Source organism: Carlito syrichta, unplaced genomic scaffold (assembly GCF_000164805.1).
Source record: "Carlito syrichta isolate Samal-C Ts95f unplaced genomic scaffold, Tarsius_syrichta-2.0.1 Scaffold285058, whole genome shotgun sequence".
NCBI lineage: Eukaryota > Metazoa > Chordata > Mammalia > Primates > Tarsiidae > Carlito > Carlito syrichta.
This window is the reverse complement of record NW_007229154.1, coordinates 91,066-105,618: the sequence shown is the minus strand read 5'-3', so window position 1 is coordinate 105,618 and position 14,553 is coordinate 91,066. Positions and strand designations below refer to the sequence as shown.

Genomic DNA, 14,553 nt, shown 5'->3' with positions numbered 1-14,553 from the left:
CTTTGAGTCAAGGTCTCACTCTGTCACCCAGGCTGCAGTGCAGTGGCACCATCACAGCTCATCACAGCCTCGACTTCTTGGGCTCAAGTGATTCTTCCATCTCAGCCTCCTGAGTAGCTGGGACAGGTGCACGCCATCATATCCAGCTAATTTTTTGATTTTTTGTAGAAATAAGGTCTACTTATTACTTAGGTTGGCTTCGAACTCCTGGACTCAAGAAATCCTCCTGCCTTAGCCTCCCAAAGCACTGGGATTATGGATGTGAGCCGCCATGCCTGGCCTTTACCTATCTTCTGTGCATGGAGAAATTCTACCCTTTTATGAAGGCCTGGCCCAAATGTCACCTCTTCTAAATCTCCCTGGAATCCTCCTGAGAGGACTGCCTCTCCTTCACACCCTTGCAGTCCCTTCTGAACACCTCTGTCACTATATTCTGGGTACTTAAGCCCTCCTTCATTCCCAAAAGTCAGAAGAGGTTCTCATGCTATGTCCATAGGCTGACCCTGTGCTGAACTTCAGTGCAGAGTCTGTTTCCCTTCCTAGTTTGTGAGCGCGCTGGGAGAAAGGGATCATGTCTTAATCTTTGTAACTCCATAGCCCATAGTAAACTCACAAGGGAGCATGGTGGAGTGCTTATACACATGGATTTTTTAGTCTGTTTTAAAATCCTGTTGTTTTCCACTTCCTTGCTATGAGTCACTGGACAAATTATTATTTTTTTAAATAGAAGTCTCACTCTATCACCCAGGCTGGATTGCAGTGGCACACTCAAGGCTACCGCATCCTTGACCTGCTGAGTCAGGTGATCCCTCTGCCTCAGTCTTCCAAGTGGCTGTAACTACAGGCACACAGCACCACACCCAGTGAGTTCTTTGATTTATTGTAGAGACTAGGTCTCGCCAAATTGCCCAGGCTGGTGTCGAGCCCCTGGACTCAGGCTGTCCTCTCACCTTCGCCTTCCAAAGTGCTGGGATTACAGGCATGAGCCACTCATTGCACCTGGCAGGCAAATTACTTATCACTCCTACACAAATGGGAATAATGGTAACTCATAGGCACAAATCTTTACACCTCAAAGGATGGTTTTGAGGTGAAATGAGACCATATATGTAGAACACTTGGGACAGTGCCTAACAACATAACAGGTGCTGAAAAATAGTTAACTGAATATTACATTTCAGTTAATAATAATATGAACTGAAAAGAAACATTCCTAAACCATAATAAGCATTTGTCGGCTTGATTGCCCTTTGGGATTCTCCCTACTTTCATTTTACCTGGCTCATGTTTGGTTGTTGATCAAAGAACCCCTTGTCACCCCAGAGATGATGTCTGGCTCATCTCAGAACCCTATTAGCCTGGCACCAGTGACTGGTCCAAGGCTGGTCATGTGACCCAGGCTGGCCCAATCAGAACTCCCTCTGTGTTTACAAAAGGAAGTTGAGATAAAGATGTTCTTTCTCATTGCTAGAGTTGTTAGCCATGCTCTATGCAGACCTGAAGTAGAAATAAGAATGAGTGGATGGGGAGAGAATGAGTCTGGAAGAGCTAAAGTCCCAGTTCCAGCTCTCCAGCTCTGCATTCCATTCTAAGAGCTTTCCTCTCACCTTCTCACTAAGTGAGCCAATAAAATAATAATAAGTGACACTTGTTGAGTACTTATATATTAGACACTGTTCTGAGAGCTCTATATGTATTAACTAATTTAATCTTCACAACAAACTTATGAAGAAGATACAATTATTAACATCATTATTCCCATTTTGCAGATTAAGAAACTGAGGCACAGAGTGGTTATGTTCACCTGCTGAAGATCACAGAAAAATAGCAGAGCCTGGATTTGTACCTGGGCAATCTGGCCTTAATCACTTTACTCCATTGCTTTGCGAACACTAAGTCAATTTAAGTCTAGTTTTAATCTCCTGCAATGGGAAGAGACCCTCTCTCTCCTACTTTACCTGTAGAAGTCTCAGCTCCCAGTGGCTTCTCCTCTTCTGGCCAACCTCCACTCTCTGACCCCTGAAAAGAGAACTCTTCCAGGCTGGAAAGAGATTGCAGCTCCTTCGGGGGTGTTCGGCACGGGGTGCTGTTGGTGCTGATGACAGCGGACACACGGAGTGGCACAGACACGGCAAAAGGCTCTGAGATGTTGAGTGCCTTGCGCTGGTGACGGGGCGAGGGCTCCATCTGGAAGAGGCTGCTGGTGAAGACGGATTTGGTGGGGCTGTCGCTGGAAGTGTAGAACATGCCCAGCATCTTTGGGGCTGCCTGTTCTCCCTCGGGATCCTCGATAGGCCGGAATACCTTCAGCTGCTCGGGTGGGGGTCGGGCCTGAGCGCCCTGGAGTTGGCTCCGGTCACTGCTCACATCAAAGCCACCCTCAGCCCCCACGGGCATCCCCTCCTGGCCCCACTCGCCCTCCTGCTTGCTGAGGTCACATGAGCTGCCAGTGCCTGTCGAGTGCATTTTTGTTGCTGGAATGAAAAATCCACCAGTGGTGACTGTTCGACTGAAGTTTCCCTTGGCTTCGTTTCCTAGTGAAAAAAGAACAAGCGTGTGGTCAACAGCCTGGGCACACATATGACTGCACAGCCTTATAGCAAGGGCAGGCACACATGTGAATATGGGAGAGGTATAGCATTCTTTTTTTTTTTTTTTGAGTTGGAGTCTCACTCTGTCGCCCAGACTGGAGTGCAGTGGCCGTTAACGGCCACCGCAGCCTCGACCTGCCGGGCTCCGGCGATCCTTCCTCCTCAGCTTTCCGAGTAGCCAGAATTACAGGCGCGCACTACCACGCCTGGTTAATTTTTTGATTTATTGTAGAGATGAGGTCTCGCCTGCCCAGGTGGGTCTCGAACCCGCGGGCTCAGGCAATCCACTCACCTCAGCCTCCCAAAGGCGCGGGATTACAGGCTGAGCCACCGAGCCTGGCTAGGCATAGAGGGCCTAGCCACGCAGATAAAGGCATAACACTTGACAAGAGAGAAAGCGTCTTCTCATATGCACAGAATTTGGGCATCATGTTTGCCAGGACCCTTTGCTGATGTGCCACATGTATCAGTCTTAAACTTTGTAGGCAGAGCAGTTGCCAAAAGAAGGTTGCTGCAGAGCGTCATCTACCAAACATGAAATGTAGCTCATGAAAAGGCAAAGAGCCAGGTGGGAGATGGCAGAATAATATGTGCTCATAAAAGAAGACAAAAAAGGAAAAATAACAGAATCTTGTTTTATTTTAGAACTTTACAACTTATTGTTTTAAGCCTTCTCTGACAGATGGACCCAGACAGGAGTTTGATCTCCCAACAAGGAAACAAATGCTGTTCTCAACTAGATCTTTCCCCTACCTTCCCAGGTTTCTTTCTGTTGATGCAGAGGATGAGAAACTAGAAATATAAATTAACTAAATGTTAGAAAGCATACTTGCGAGGAGCGAGTTATTGACTAACCCAGAAGGGAAGATGAAGAAAAGTCTGTATGGAAAATAAATATGCTTGGAGATGACAGGTGAGTTTCCAGAGATCTGGACAACAGTTTCTAACTTGGTACAAAGCATTATACTGGGCATTATGTAACGTTTATGTTATGTTTAAACATAACAGTTTAAAATTCTTATGACCATGCAGTAAGGGAGGGGTAATGATATCTCTTAGCATATGTGAAAACTGAGACTCAGAGGTTAGATGACCTGCCCAATACTCAAATAAGTCATAGATATAATGATCTATATTTTGAAATATTAAATCCTGCAAAACTGGGCAAGAACTGCCCTAAGAGGTTTCAAAACCAAAGCAAATGTTAGAAGAATCAAGTCGACTTAAGAAGATCTCACTGAGTACTATACAGGTTTAGAATTATTTTTTAAGTGTTCTAACGATTTCCTGTATTTTTCAGGAAAAAAATAGCTGCCTCACTTTTAAAAGAGAAGAATGTCTTGTATGAAAGGGGTTGGAAAATCATGGGATAATACAGGAGAATTTTAACAGTCTGTTGCCAGACAAGCCCTTTGCCTTGTAACTTGTAATGGTACTTGTTGGTTGTCTAACAAAAATAGAAGGGAGAGAAACAGACAAGCCAGTCCTGAAGGCTACAGCTATGAGAACAAATGTAGTTCGATGTTGTTTTGGTGACAAGTGTCACCTCCTGTGCAACTGTACACATATCAACTCCAACAAAGGATGTTGTAGTTTGCACATGCCTGATACATAGCAAGTGCCTAATCAGTGTTTATTGACACATAATGAATCAGTGAACAAACCTACTAATTCAAAATCATGACTTGACAAGCACTATAAAGTTAATGACTATGGAAACCCAAATTCAAGACACATAAGCATCTAGGCATAAAACCATGAGGCACAAACCAATCCTTGGCTCTTTCTTCTGCCCAAAGGGGATACACCTCTTTTGCCTTAATTTTCAAATGTTGACCTTTTACCTGGTTCAGGAAGGCTGGAGGAAAAGGAAGGCTGTTTAGGTCTAGCCCTTCAGTAGAGTAGGGGAGGTTATGTCAAGGGCTATGTGAACACATTAAGTTTTGGAAGGATCAGGGAGGCATTTGGGACTAGGTGATTGTGTGATCGTGACCACAGGTGAGCAGGCAGCTTATAAAGGCAAGTCTGGTGTGAGCTTCAGCCCCTAACTGGTCATCCCCCGCTCAGAAACTAATTGTAAAATCTCACCTTCCACAGGCACTGAGCACAGTGAGTCCATGCTTTTGGCTGGTCGGATAGTCGCCTTTTCCACTAAAGACAAAAGAAAAAAATATCCCTGATGAGTGCATATTAAGGGGAAGCATTTAGAAAAACAGGCCGGCCTGTAATTACAGAAGACAAATTTCCTTAGGAAAAGTTTTCAAGTGTTTATAATTTATCCTCTTGGAAAACATTCCTCCATTCTGCCCTGGATGTTCCTACTTTCTTAATGGGACAGACCTTATAAAAACAGAACACTTGTAGATCAGCTTTTATTACTATTTTACAGAAAAAGGTAAATTGCAACTTTGACAAATAGCTATTAGCAAATGAGGAGTCTTGAACCCAATTTTACTGTAAGAAGGTATTCAAGGATGAGTCCACAGGGTGGACTCCATGGAGCTCCACCAACCCCTCCTATTCCTGCCAGGGAACAGGAATCTTGGCTGTGATAATCTCTCCCAGCTCCCAGGAATTTAGTACAACAGGTGAGAGAATCCAGAGGAACTGAAGTCACCTTTCTCCTCAGGTGTGGCTCTGCTCCTTGAAGTCTGCAAGCTGGTTGCTCCCCAATGAGCTCATCTACCAGCTTCACCCCGGAACAGATGCACCCCGTAACTTTTTTTGAATACCTACTCTGTGCCTGGTGTAAGCCATGCGTCTTTGTTAAGTTGCCTAAGCAGGTTTTTGGAAGAGTGTGATTAAATTGAGGAAAAACTTATTCCAGGCATAGTATTAGATAGACATTCACAAATACCATCTCTCTTCAGGGAGCTGAATTGGCTAGAAGGTAGCTCCCTCTAGGTCAAGCTTGCTGAGAGGGGAAAGAGAGCAGTTTGAAAATAGGAGCTCCAGGACTTACAACCCATAAGGTAACTCTGGATTCAGACAGATCTGGGTTTGAATGCAACTCTGCCATTTGGGAGCTGTGTGACCTCAGATAAGCAGCTTAACTTTGCTTTTCTCATGTGCAAAATGAAGAAAAACACAGCTGATATGAGGATTAAATGGGTAATGACTTGAAAGTAATTATGTTGTAGTACCTGAAATAAAGTAAGTACTCAATAAAAAGTAATTTGTTTTTTGCTGTTGCCTTTCAGAATTGATCCAGGGCTCAGCAACAAGGGGGATGACAGGAGATGGTTCTACCAGAAGCGGTTAGAGTTGGCCATGATCCAAATTGCGCCACAATTCACACTTGTTTTTGTTCCTCTTTTTAAGTTCCTTCTTTCCCTCCTTGCTCCAAATGCTCTTTCTGGGAGGTTCTGATTAGCCTTTTGGCCTCTCACCTTGGCTTCTCTCTGACTGGGGCCCAGTGGGAGGACAGCCATCTTCACACAAACCCTTGAAAGGGCAGAGACTACCTCTCTCCTCCTTACTTTCTATGTGCACCAGAATTCTTTTTTTTTTTTTTTTGAGTTGGAGACTCACTCTTGTCACCCAGGCTGGAGTGCAGTGGCACGCTCACGGCCACCATAGCCTCGACCTGCTGGCTTAGGTGATCCTTCCACCTCAGTCTTCCAAGTAGCTGGAACTACAGACACGTCACCATGCCTAGCTAGTTTTGTGTGTGTGTGTGTGTGTGTGTGTGTGTGTGTGTGTGTGTGTGTGTGTGTGTGTGATTTTTTTTAATTGTAGAGGCAAGGTTTCACCAAGTTGCCCAGGCTGGTCTTGAACCCCTGGGCTCAGGCAATCCTCTCTCATCGGCCTCCCAAAGTGCTGGGATTACAGGCTGAGCCACCATGCCAGGCCCAGAATTCTTTTCCTTTGAAGACCTGCTATTTCCACAAATTTATAAGCATATCTGCTATCCTAAAACTGTCTGGCCAGCATCACTTCATTTATGTACTCTGAGACACATTTTGCCTTTGTTTTCCAAGAGCTGTGTTTCTGGAATTTCTGTTTTCCGTGTGTCGACTTTGAGGGGCGGTGATCAGGTGACCTTGAGCGTCACAGAAAGTTGGTAGCAGTTCTGTTTGTGGTGCCTTCAATGTCTACCTTTGGTGTTGGACCCTTTCTCATGATGCAGTTCCTTGTGGCCTTGGTGTACACAGAAGCACATCAGAGCTGTATCTTGGTGTACTCAGAAGCACATCAGAGTCCCCAAGGAGTCCCTGGTGTCTTTTCTGGAAAGTCACTAACAGCTCAGGATCTGTTGGCCTATCACTATATTTATATTATATTTTTCTGTCTGGGACTTTGACCTGGCCTCACAGAGGTGCATTCCCCCAGTTTCCCAGTAGCCTTTGTGTCCTTGAGTCCCTTCTCTTAGATACTTTACTCAAAGGTAAACCTAGACCTATATCCATGACTATGGGATATCTTATCTTATCCCTATGGCTTTAGGATTTCTCTACTCAGAGAAGTTCATTTTAGAGGGTGACCTGAACTCTTCTTCCTTTTTGATAATATGCAAAAAATTTAAATTGAATCAATTCAAATATCAGTGTTTGGGATGCTCCAAAGTTTATGCATCTTCAGCCAATACATCATTTTTTTTCTTATCCTTTATTTCTTATCTCTGTTCAATTTTTTAAATATGGTTAAACACCCATTCACCTGCTCCTCCCTGCCTAAAATATTCCCAATACAGTGCATGGTAAATCAATTTTTAAAATGTCCTTAGTTATGGAATTGTTTAATATACAATAGTTGTATATGTTATTCTATTGATTTCCCGTTTTACATGCATATTTCAGCAAATAGCAAGTTCATGTCTCTGTTGTTTTTTTTGAGTTGGAGTCTCACTTTGGCACCCAGGCTCGAGTATAGTAGTATACTCATGGTCACCCCAGCATTGACACACTGAGCTCTGGCAATCCTTCCACCTCAGCCTTCCAAGAAGCTGGAACTACAGGTGCGCAGTACCATGCCTGGCTACTTTTTGATTTACTGTAGAACCAAGGTTTTGCCAAGCTGCCCGGGTTGGTCTTGAACCCACGGGCTCAGGCAATCCACTCGCCTCAGCCTCCCAAAGTGCTGGGATTACAGGCTGAGCCACCGAGCCCAGTCTCATGTCTCTCTTACAGAGACCACACTGGTGGATTATCTTACAGGATTCTGTGGCCTACCTTTCATCCCAGATTCCACTAGAGTTATGACCATAAGGACAGGTGGTCTTTAGTTTCTAGGGTTTCCAGCAATACTCTTTCGATAAAAAGCAGCCACTCAGGCAACAGTCAAGGCCACAGGAGCCCACTTGTATTGACACTAATGGTTCTTTAATTTTACCCCAGCAGTCCATCAAAGTTCAGTCATGGTGATCTATCTCTGATTAGTTTGTTCATAAGATCATAGGCCATTGGCTTGCAACCCTGGCTGCATATCAGAATCATCTGGGGAGCTTTTTAAAAATTACCAATACTCAAGCCTCACCACAGATCTCCTGGGGTAAAACTGCTGTGGTATGGACCACTTTGTGGGTGATTCAGAGGGTGCAGCCATGCTGAAAAGCCCTGGCCAGGGACAGCTTGTGCGTTCTGTGAGTTCCCACCATTTGATTCAACACCTTAGACTTGTTCCTTTTGGAAATCACATAGGGGTGGAACTCTTCCTAAGTCAAGATCAAAGCAAAGCATTTATTTCTTTTTTGTTTATTTGTTCTCTTCTGTTGTTGTTTGCTTTTCATTACTTGGTGAACTTTTTCATTACCATATCACCGATTCTGTAACTGAAATTCTCTCTTTAATTTGCACAAGCAAATCTATTATAGGTTGGGAGTTTCTTGTCAGGTACTCTTCCTCTTAAATTCTCCTTTTGAGGGAGTTCCAGTAAGATGGCGATAGCATAGGTGGAATTGTGAGATTCTCTGAACGTGAGTTCCCAAAAAGACTCTTACTTTTCTTCCCCCACCCCCACTGCCCACCGCCAGCCACACTGGTCTGATGCCCAGGGACCCTCAGTCCCACGCAGGGCCGGATATTGCAGCCTCCGGCTGCTACTGCTCCACTATACATGACCCCTACCCAGGCAGGAGTCTCGGGACTCGGCCCCCTCCCTGGCTACATCGTCTCGCCCAGCACCCAGCACCAAGCCACCAGTCACCCAGGGAGGCTCTGGGCGCCCACCCCGCAGAGATACCGGCTCCATTTCTGGCTGAAGTACCATGTGAGGGGCCCAGGGCCACTCTTGCCACTCACGGCCTGCCCTTTGGAACTCTGGAGCTCTGGGCCCACCCTGGCTGAGGGACCCAGCGTGAAACCCCATGCTCATGTAAGGGAACAGCATATCTTAAGGAGGTGCTGATTGGAGGCTCTCAGCTCCAGAGGAGGGAACTCCCGACCCCCTCCTCCACCCCAGCCTGTTGGTGGCACCCCAGATGCAGCACCCAGCTGTGCAGCTGATCCTCGGTGCCTCGCACGCCACCACAGCGCATCATAGTGGATCACCCAGAGACCCAGACGAATGGAAAGAAAGGATTCTTGAAAGAGGAGCTGCCACCTCGGCCATTCTCCAGACAGAGATTTGCATTGCCCCGCCCACCTATGAGCAGCCTCCACCTTGGTCCCTAAGGGACCAAATCTATATCCCGCCGCACAGACAGATTGTAAGGCAGTGGAAAATAGGTTCCAATGTGCTCATACACCTATTGGTAAATCCTGGAATCAACATATACATTCTGAATCACAGCTTCCCCCTCAATTAAACCTAAAAACTGTAAAAAGTACAGCCCACAGCCCACACTCCAACCTCAAAAGTGAACAAAGCCAGAGGACCCTCATAAGGAAGAACAGGAGATTGCACAAGCAAAGCAAAAGCAACCCCACCTTCCCTGAAAAACAGAATTAAAGAAGGGGAGGGAAAGGGGGAGAGAGAGAAAAATCTACGAAAATGAAGAAAAACCAAAAGAAGAATATGGGTCTCTCCCAGACCCCTGGGAGGGCAGACCTGAGAAAACTGACTTCAAAATGCAAACAATGAAGAGCTCCCAGAATGACTGGTCTCAAACTACAAACCTAGATATCAAGACATTAATGGAGAGATTAAAAAGAATTGAGAAGAGACAAGAAGAAACTAGGAAGGAGCTGATAACTGAGGTAACAGTAATAAAGAATACTGTGAATGAAATAAATAACAAACTGATAAGCATGGAAAGCAGAATTACCCAAGCAGAAGAAAGAATCTCAGAGCTTGAGGACCAAAATATAGAACTAACCCAAACTGTTAAAAACACAGAAAACAAACTTAAAAAGACAGAACAAAACCTTCAAGAGATGAGCAATTACTTCAAGAGACCGAACCTAACAGTAATTGGCCTTCCTGAGGCAGAAAGAGAGACAGAGACCACACTGGAACAAACTTTCCATGAGATTATTCAAGAAAACTTCCCGTATCTAATCATTGATGCAAAAATTCAAACACAAGAGATTCAGAGAACCCCTGCAAGACAACAAATGAGAAGACCAACTCCCAGACACATAATAATTTGCCTAAACAAAGTAGGTATAAAAGAAAAAATCCTAAAGGCAGCAAGAGAAAAAGGCCAGATCACCTACCATGGAAGACCAATTAGAATAGCAGCAGATTTATCTACAGAAACCCTGCAGGCTAGGAGAGCTTGGAGCCCTATCTTCAAAGTCCTAAAAGATAAACAACTTCAACCAACAATAACCTACCCAGCCAAGTTAAGCTTCATCAGTGAGGGAGAATTAAAATCTTTCCCAGATATCCAATCCCTAAGAACTTACGCTGCCACAAGACCACCTCTACACGAAACACTTAAGAAAGTACTAAACACAGAAGAAAAGGAAAAAAGAACAACATTCTTCACAAGAGTATAGGAAAAAGAATAAAATACACATGAACCAACCCCAAAACCAAAAGAAAGGCAAAAAAACCAAGTGGAAGAACAACAACTCTATAAGAACTCTATGATAGGGATGAACTCTCACATTTCAATAATTAGTCTGAATGTGAATGAACTAAATGCACTACTGAAAAGACATAGAATGGCAAAATGGATAAAATATCACTAGGCAACAATATACTGCCTTCAAGAGACCCATCTCACTAGAAAGTACACGCACAGACTCAAAGTAAGAGGATGGGAAACAAATTTTCAAGCGAATGGAACACAAAAGAAAGGAGGAGTCACAATCCTAATTTCAGACAAAATACCATTTAAGCTATCAAAAATTAAAAAAGATACAGAGGGCCACTACATAATGATAAAAGGTTTACTCCATCAACAAGAAATATCTATCCTAAACATATACACACCCAACATAGGAGCTCCAACTTTCATAAAGCAGCAGCTAGGAAAGCCAAAGAAAGATATTGACTCTAATACCATCATAACTGGGGACTTTAATATCCCACTCACAACCCTAGACAGATCATCAGGACAAAAAATCAGCAATGAGATCCGGAACCTCAGTGTGACTCTTGACCACATGGACTTAATTGATACCTACAGAACACTCCACCCAATGACCACAGAATATACATTCTACTCAGGACCATATGGAACATACTCTAAGATCGACCACATACTTGACCATAAATCAAGCATAAACAAATTTCAAAAGATCGAAATTTTGTCATGCACCTTCTCAGACCACAGTGGAATAAAAATAAATATCAACAAGAACAAGCTTCTCCCCAAACCCACAAACATGGACACTAAACAGCATGATGCTAAACAACTCCCAGGTAAATAATAAAATCAAAACAGAGATTAAAAGATACCTGGAAACAAATGAAAATGAAGAGACATCTTACCAGAATCTCTGGGACACCATGAAAGCTGTAATAAGAAGGAAATTCATATCCCTACAAATGCACATGAAGAAAATAGAAGAATCACAAATCAACAGTCAAACAAGTCACCTTAGGAAGCTGGAAAAGCAAGACCACCAAAATCCTAAGTACAGCAGAAGAATCCAGATCGCCCAAATCCAGGACGTAGAAGACAAAAAGATAATAGAAAATAAATCAATGAAACAAAAAGCTGGTTCTTTGAAAGGATAAGCAAGATCGATTGTCCCTTAGCTAGATTGACCAAGTAAAAAAGAGAAAAAGCCCAAATAAATACAATCAGAAACATAAAAGATGAAGTCACATCTGACCCTGAAGAAATACAAAAGATCATTAGAGACTACTATGTACACCTGTATGGAAACAAACTGGAAAACCGTAAGGAAATGGAAGACTTTCTGATATCACACAACCAGCCTAGGTTGAAACAAGAAGAAATTGAGACCCTAAATAGACCAATAACAATCAAGGAAATTGACTATGTAATAAGAAAACTACCTACAAAAAAAAGCCCTGGACGAGGTGGCTTTCCAGTAGAATTCTATAAGACATTTAAGGAGGAGCTGATACCAATCTTACTGAAAGTATTCCAGGCAGTTGAGAAAAATGGAACCCTCCCTAAATCATTCCATGAAGCCAACATCACATTGATACCCAAGCCAGGTAAAGACCCAACAAAGAAAGAGAACTACAGGCCAATATCTTTGATGAACATAGATGCCAAAATTCTCAACAAGATCCTAGCAAAACGGATTCAACAACACATCTCAAAAATCATCCACCATGACCAAGTAGGTTTCATCCCTGGGACACAAGGCTGGTTCAACATTCGCAAGACAATAAATGTAATTAAATACATCAACAGACGTCAGAACAAAAACCACATGATTATATCGTTAGATGCAGAAAAAGTTTTTGATAAAATCCAGCACCCCTTCCTGATAAAAACCCTCGAACACCTAGGCATACATGGAACATACCTCAAAATAGTAAAAGCCATCTATGAGAAACCCACAGCCAGCATACTCCTAAACAGAAAAAATTGGAACCATTTCCCCTGAAAACTGGAACAAGACAAGGATGCCCACTCTCTCCCCTCCTCTTCAATATAGTATTGGAAGTCCCAGCTGGAGCAATCAGAAAAGAGAAGGCAATCAGGGTATCCAAATAGGAAAAGAGGAAGTCAAGTTATCCCTCTTTGCTGATGACATGATTGTGTACCTTGAAAACCCAAGAGAATCTGTCAAAAGCCTCCTTGCACTGATAAAGGACTTTGGCAAAGTCTCAGGGTATAAAATAAATGTGCAAAAGACAATTGCATTTCTTTTTTTTTTTTGAGTTGTAGCCTCACTTGGTTGCCCAGACTGGAGTGCAGTGGCCGCTCCCGGCCACCGCAGCCTCGACCTGCTGGGCTCCGGCGATCCTTCCGCCTCAGCCTTCCAAGTAGCCGGAATTACAGGCGCACACTACCATGCCCAGCTGATTTTTTGATTTATTGTAGAGATGAGGTCTCGCTGCCCAGGCGGGTCTCAAACCCACAGGCTCAGGCAATCCACTCACTTCAGCTTCCCAAAGGCGTGGGATTACAGGCTGAGCCACCGAGCCCGGCTACACAATTGCATTTCTTTACACCAATAATAAACAAACAGAAACCCAAATAAAAAACGCAATCCCATTCACAATAGCCAAAAAAAAATTAAATACCTTGGCATCTTCCTAACCAGAGATGTGAAAGGCCTGTACAATAAATACTACAAAACACTGCTCAAAGAAATCAAGGATGACACAAACAAGTGGAAAAATATCCCATGCTCATGGATTGGAAGAATCAACATTATAAAGATGTCCATTCTACCTAAGGCAATCTACAGATTTAATGCAATACCCATCAAATTACCAGCAACATTCTTCTCAAGAGCTAGAAAAAACAATACAGGAATTCATATGGAAACACAAATGACCAAGAACAATCCTCAGCAAAAAAAAACAAAGCAGGAGGTATCACACTGCCAGACTTCAAACTTTACTATAGAGCTACAATAATCAAAACAGCTTGGTATTGGTACAGGAACAGGCATACAGACCAATGGAATAGAATTGAGATTCTAGAAGCAAAACCTCAATTTCTCAACCAACTCATCTTTGACAAAGTCTCCACTACCCACCACTGGGGAGAGGAGAACCTATTCAGTAAATGGTGCTGGGAAAACTGGTTGACCACATGCAGAAGACTCAAACAAGACCCCTCTCTATTCCCATACACAAAAATTAACTCTAAATGGATCAGAGACCTAAATGTAAAACCTCAAACCATAAGAACCTTAGAAAATGCAGGACAACCCCGCAATCCCCCTACTGGGAATATACCCTGAAGAACTCAAATCACGCTATAAAAAAGATACCTGCACACGTATGTTTATCGCAGCATTGTTCACAATAGCAAGAACCTGGAACCAACCATGCTGCCCATCAAAAGAGGACTGGATTTAAAAAATGTGGTACATATACACGATGGAATACTACGCAGCCATAAAAAAGAACAAAATCATGAATTTCACAGCAACCTGGATGGAACAAGAGTCTATAATACTGAGTGACCTCTCACAGAAACAAAGATCCGAGTATCACATGTTCTCACTCATATAAAGGACCTTGAACATCCAATGTAATACTATAAGAAAACGACTGACGGTACTGGGAAACTATGAGGGGGAGGGGGATGGGATTAACAGTAGCATATATCTGTCTGGGGATGGGGAAACACCTCTTATCAACAGGGTGCCTGAATGAAACATAATTGTACACCTAACCCTTAACTGTACCCCACAAAACCATAATACAAAATATTGATTTAAAAAAAAGAAAAAAAAAGAAAATGCAGGACACACCCTTATGGAAATTGGAACTGGCATCCAATTCCTGAACAAAACCCAAAACTCACAGGCATAAGAGGTAAGATAGACAAGTGGGACCTCATTAAACTGACAAGCTTCTGCAAAGTCAAAGAAACCATCAAGAGAGCAGGGAGAGAGCCCACAGACTGGGAAAAAGTATTTGCCAACTCCAGGTCTGACAAAGGCTTAACATCTTGGATCTACAAGGAACT

At 43.3% G+C, this 14,553-nt stretch overlaps 1 protein-coding gene across 1 annotated transcript in view; it reads right to left on the bottom strand.

The window, feature by feature from the left end:
- The window catches only part of ARHGAP31 (Rho GTPase activating protein 31), a 94,569-nt gene that overhangs the window by 12,571 nt on the left and 67,445 nt on the right, over positions 1-14,553 (bottom strand). The window contains exons 10-11 of the mRNA XM_021709787.1: positions 4,680-4,742; positions 1,959-2,534 (exon numbers count right to left, since the gene is read on the bottom strand). Of these exons, the coding sequence (XP_021565462.1) occupies positions 1,959-2,534; positions 4,680-4,742 (639 nt within the window). The remainder of the gene's footprint in view (positions 1-1,958; positions 2,535-4,679; positions 4,743-14,553) is intronic.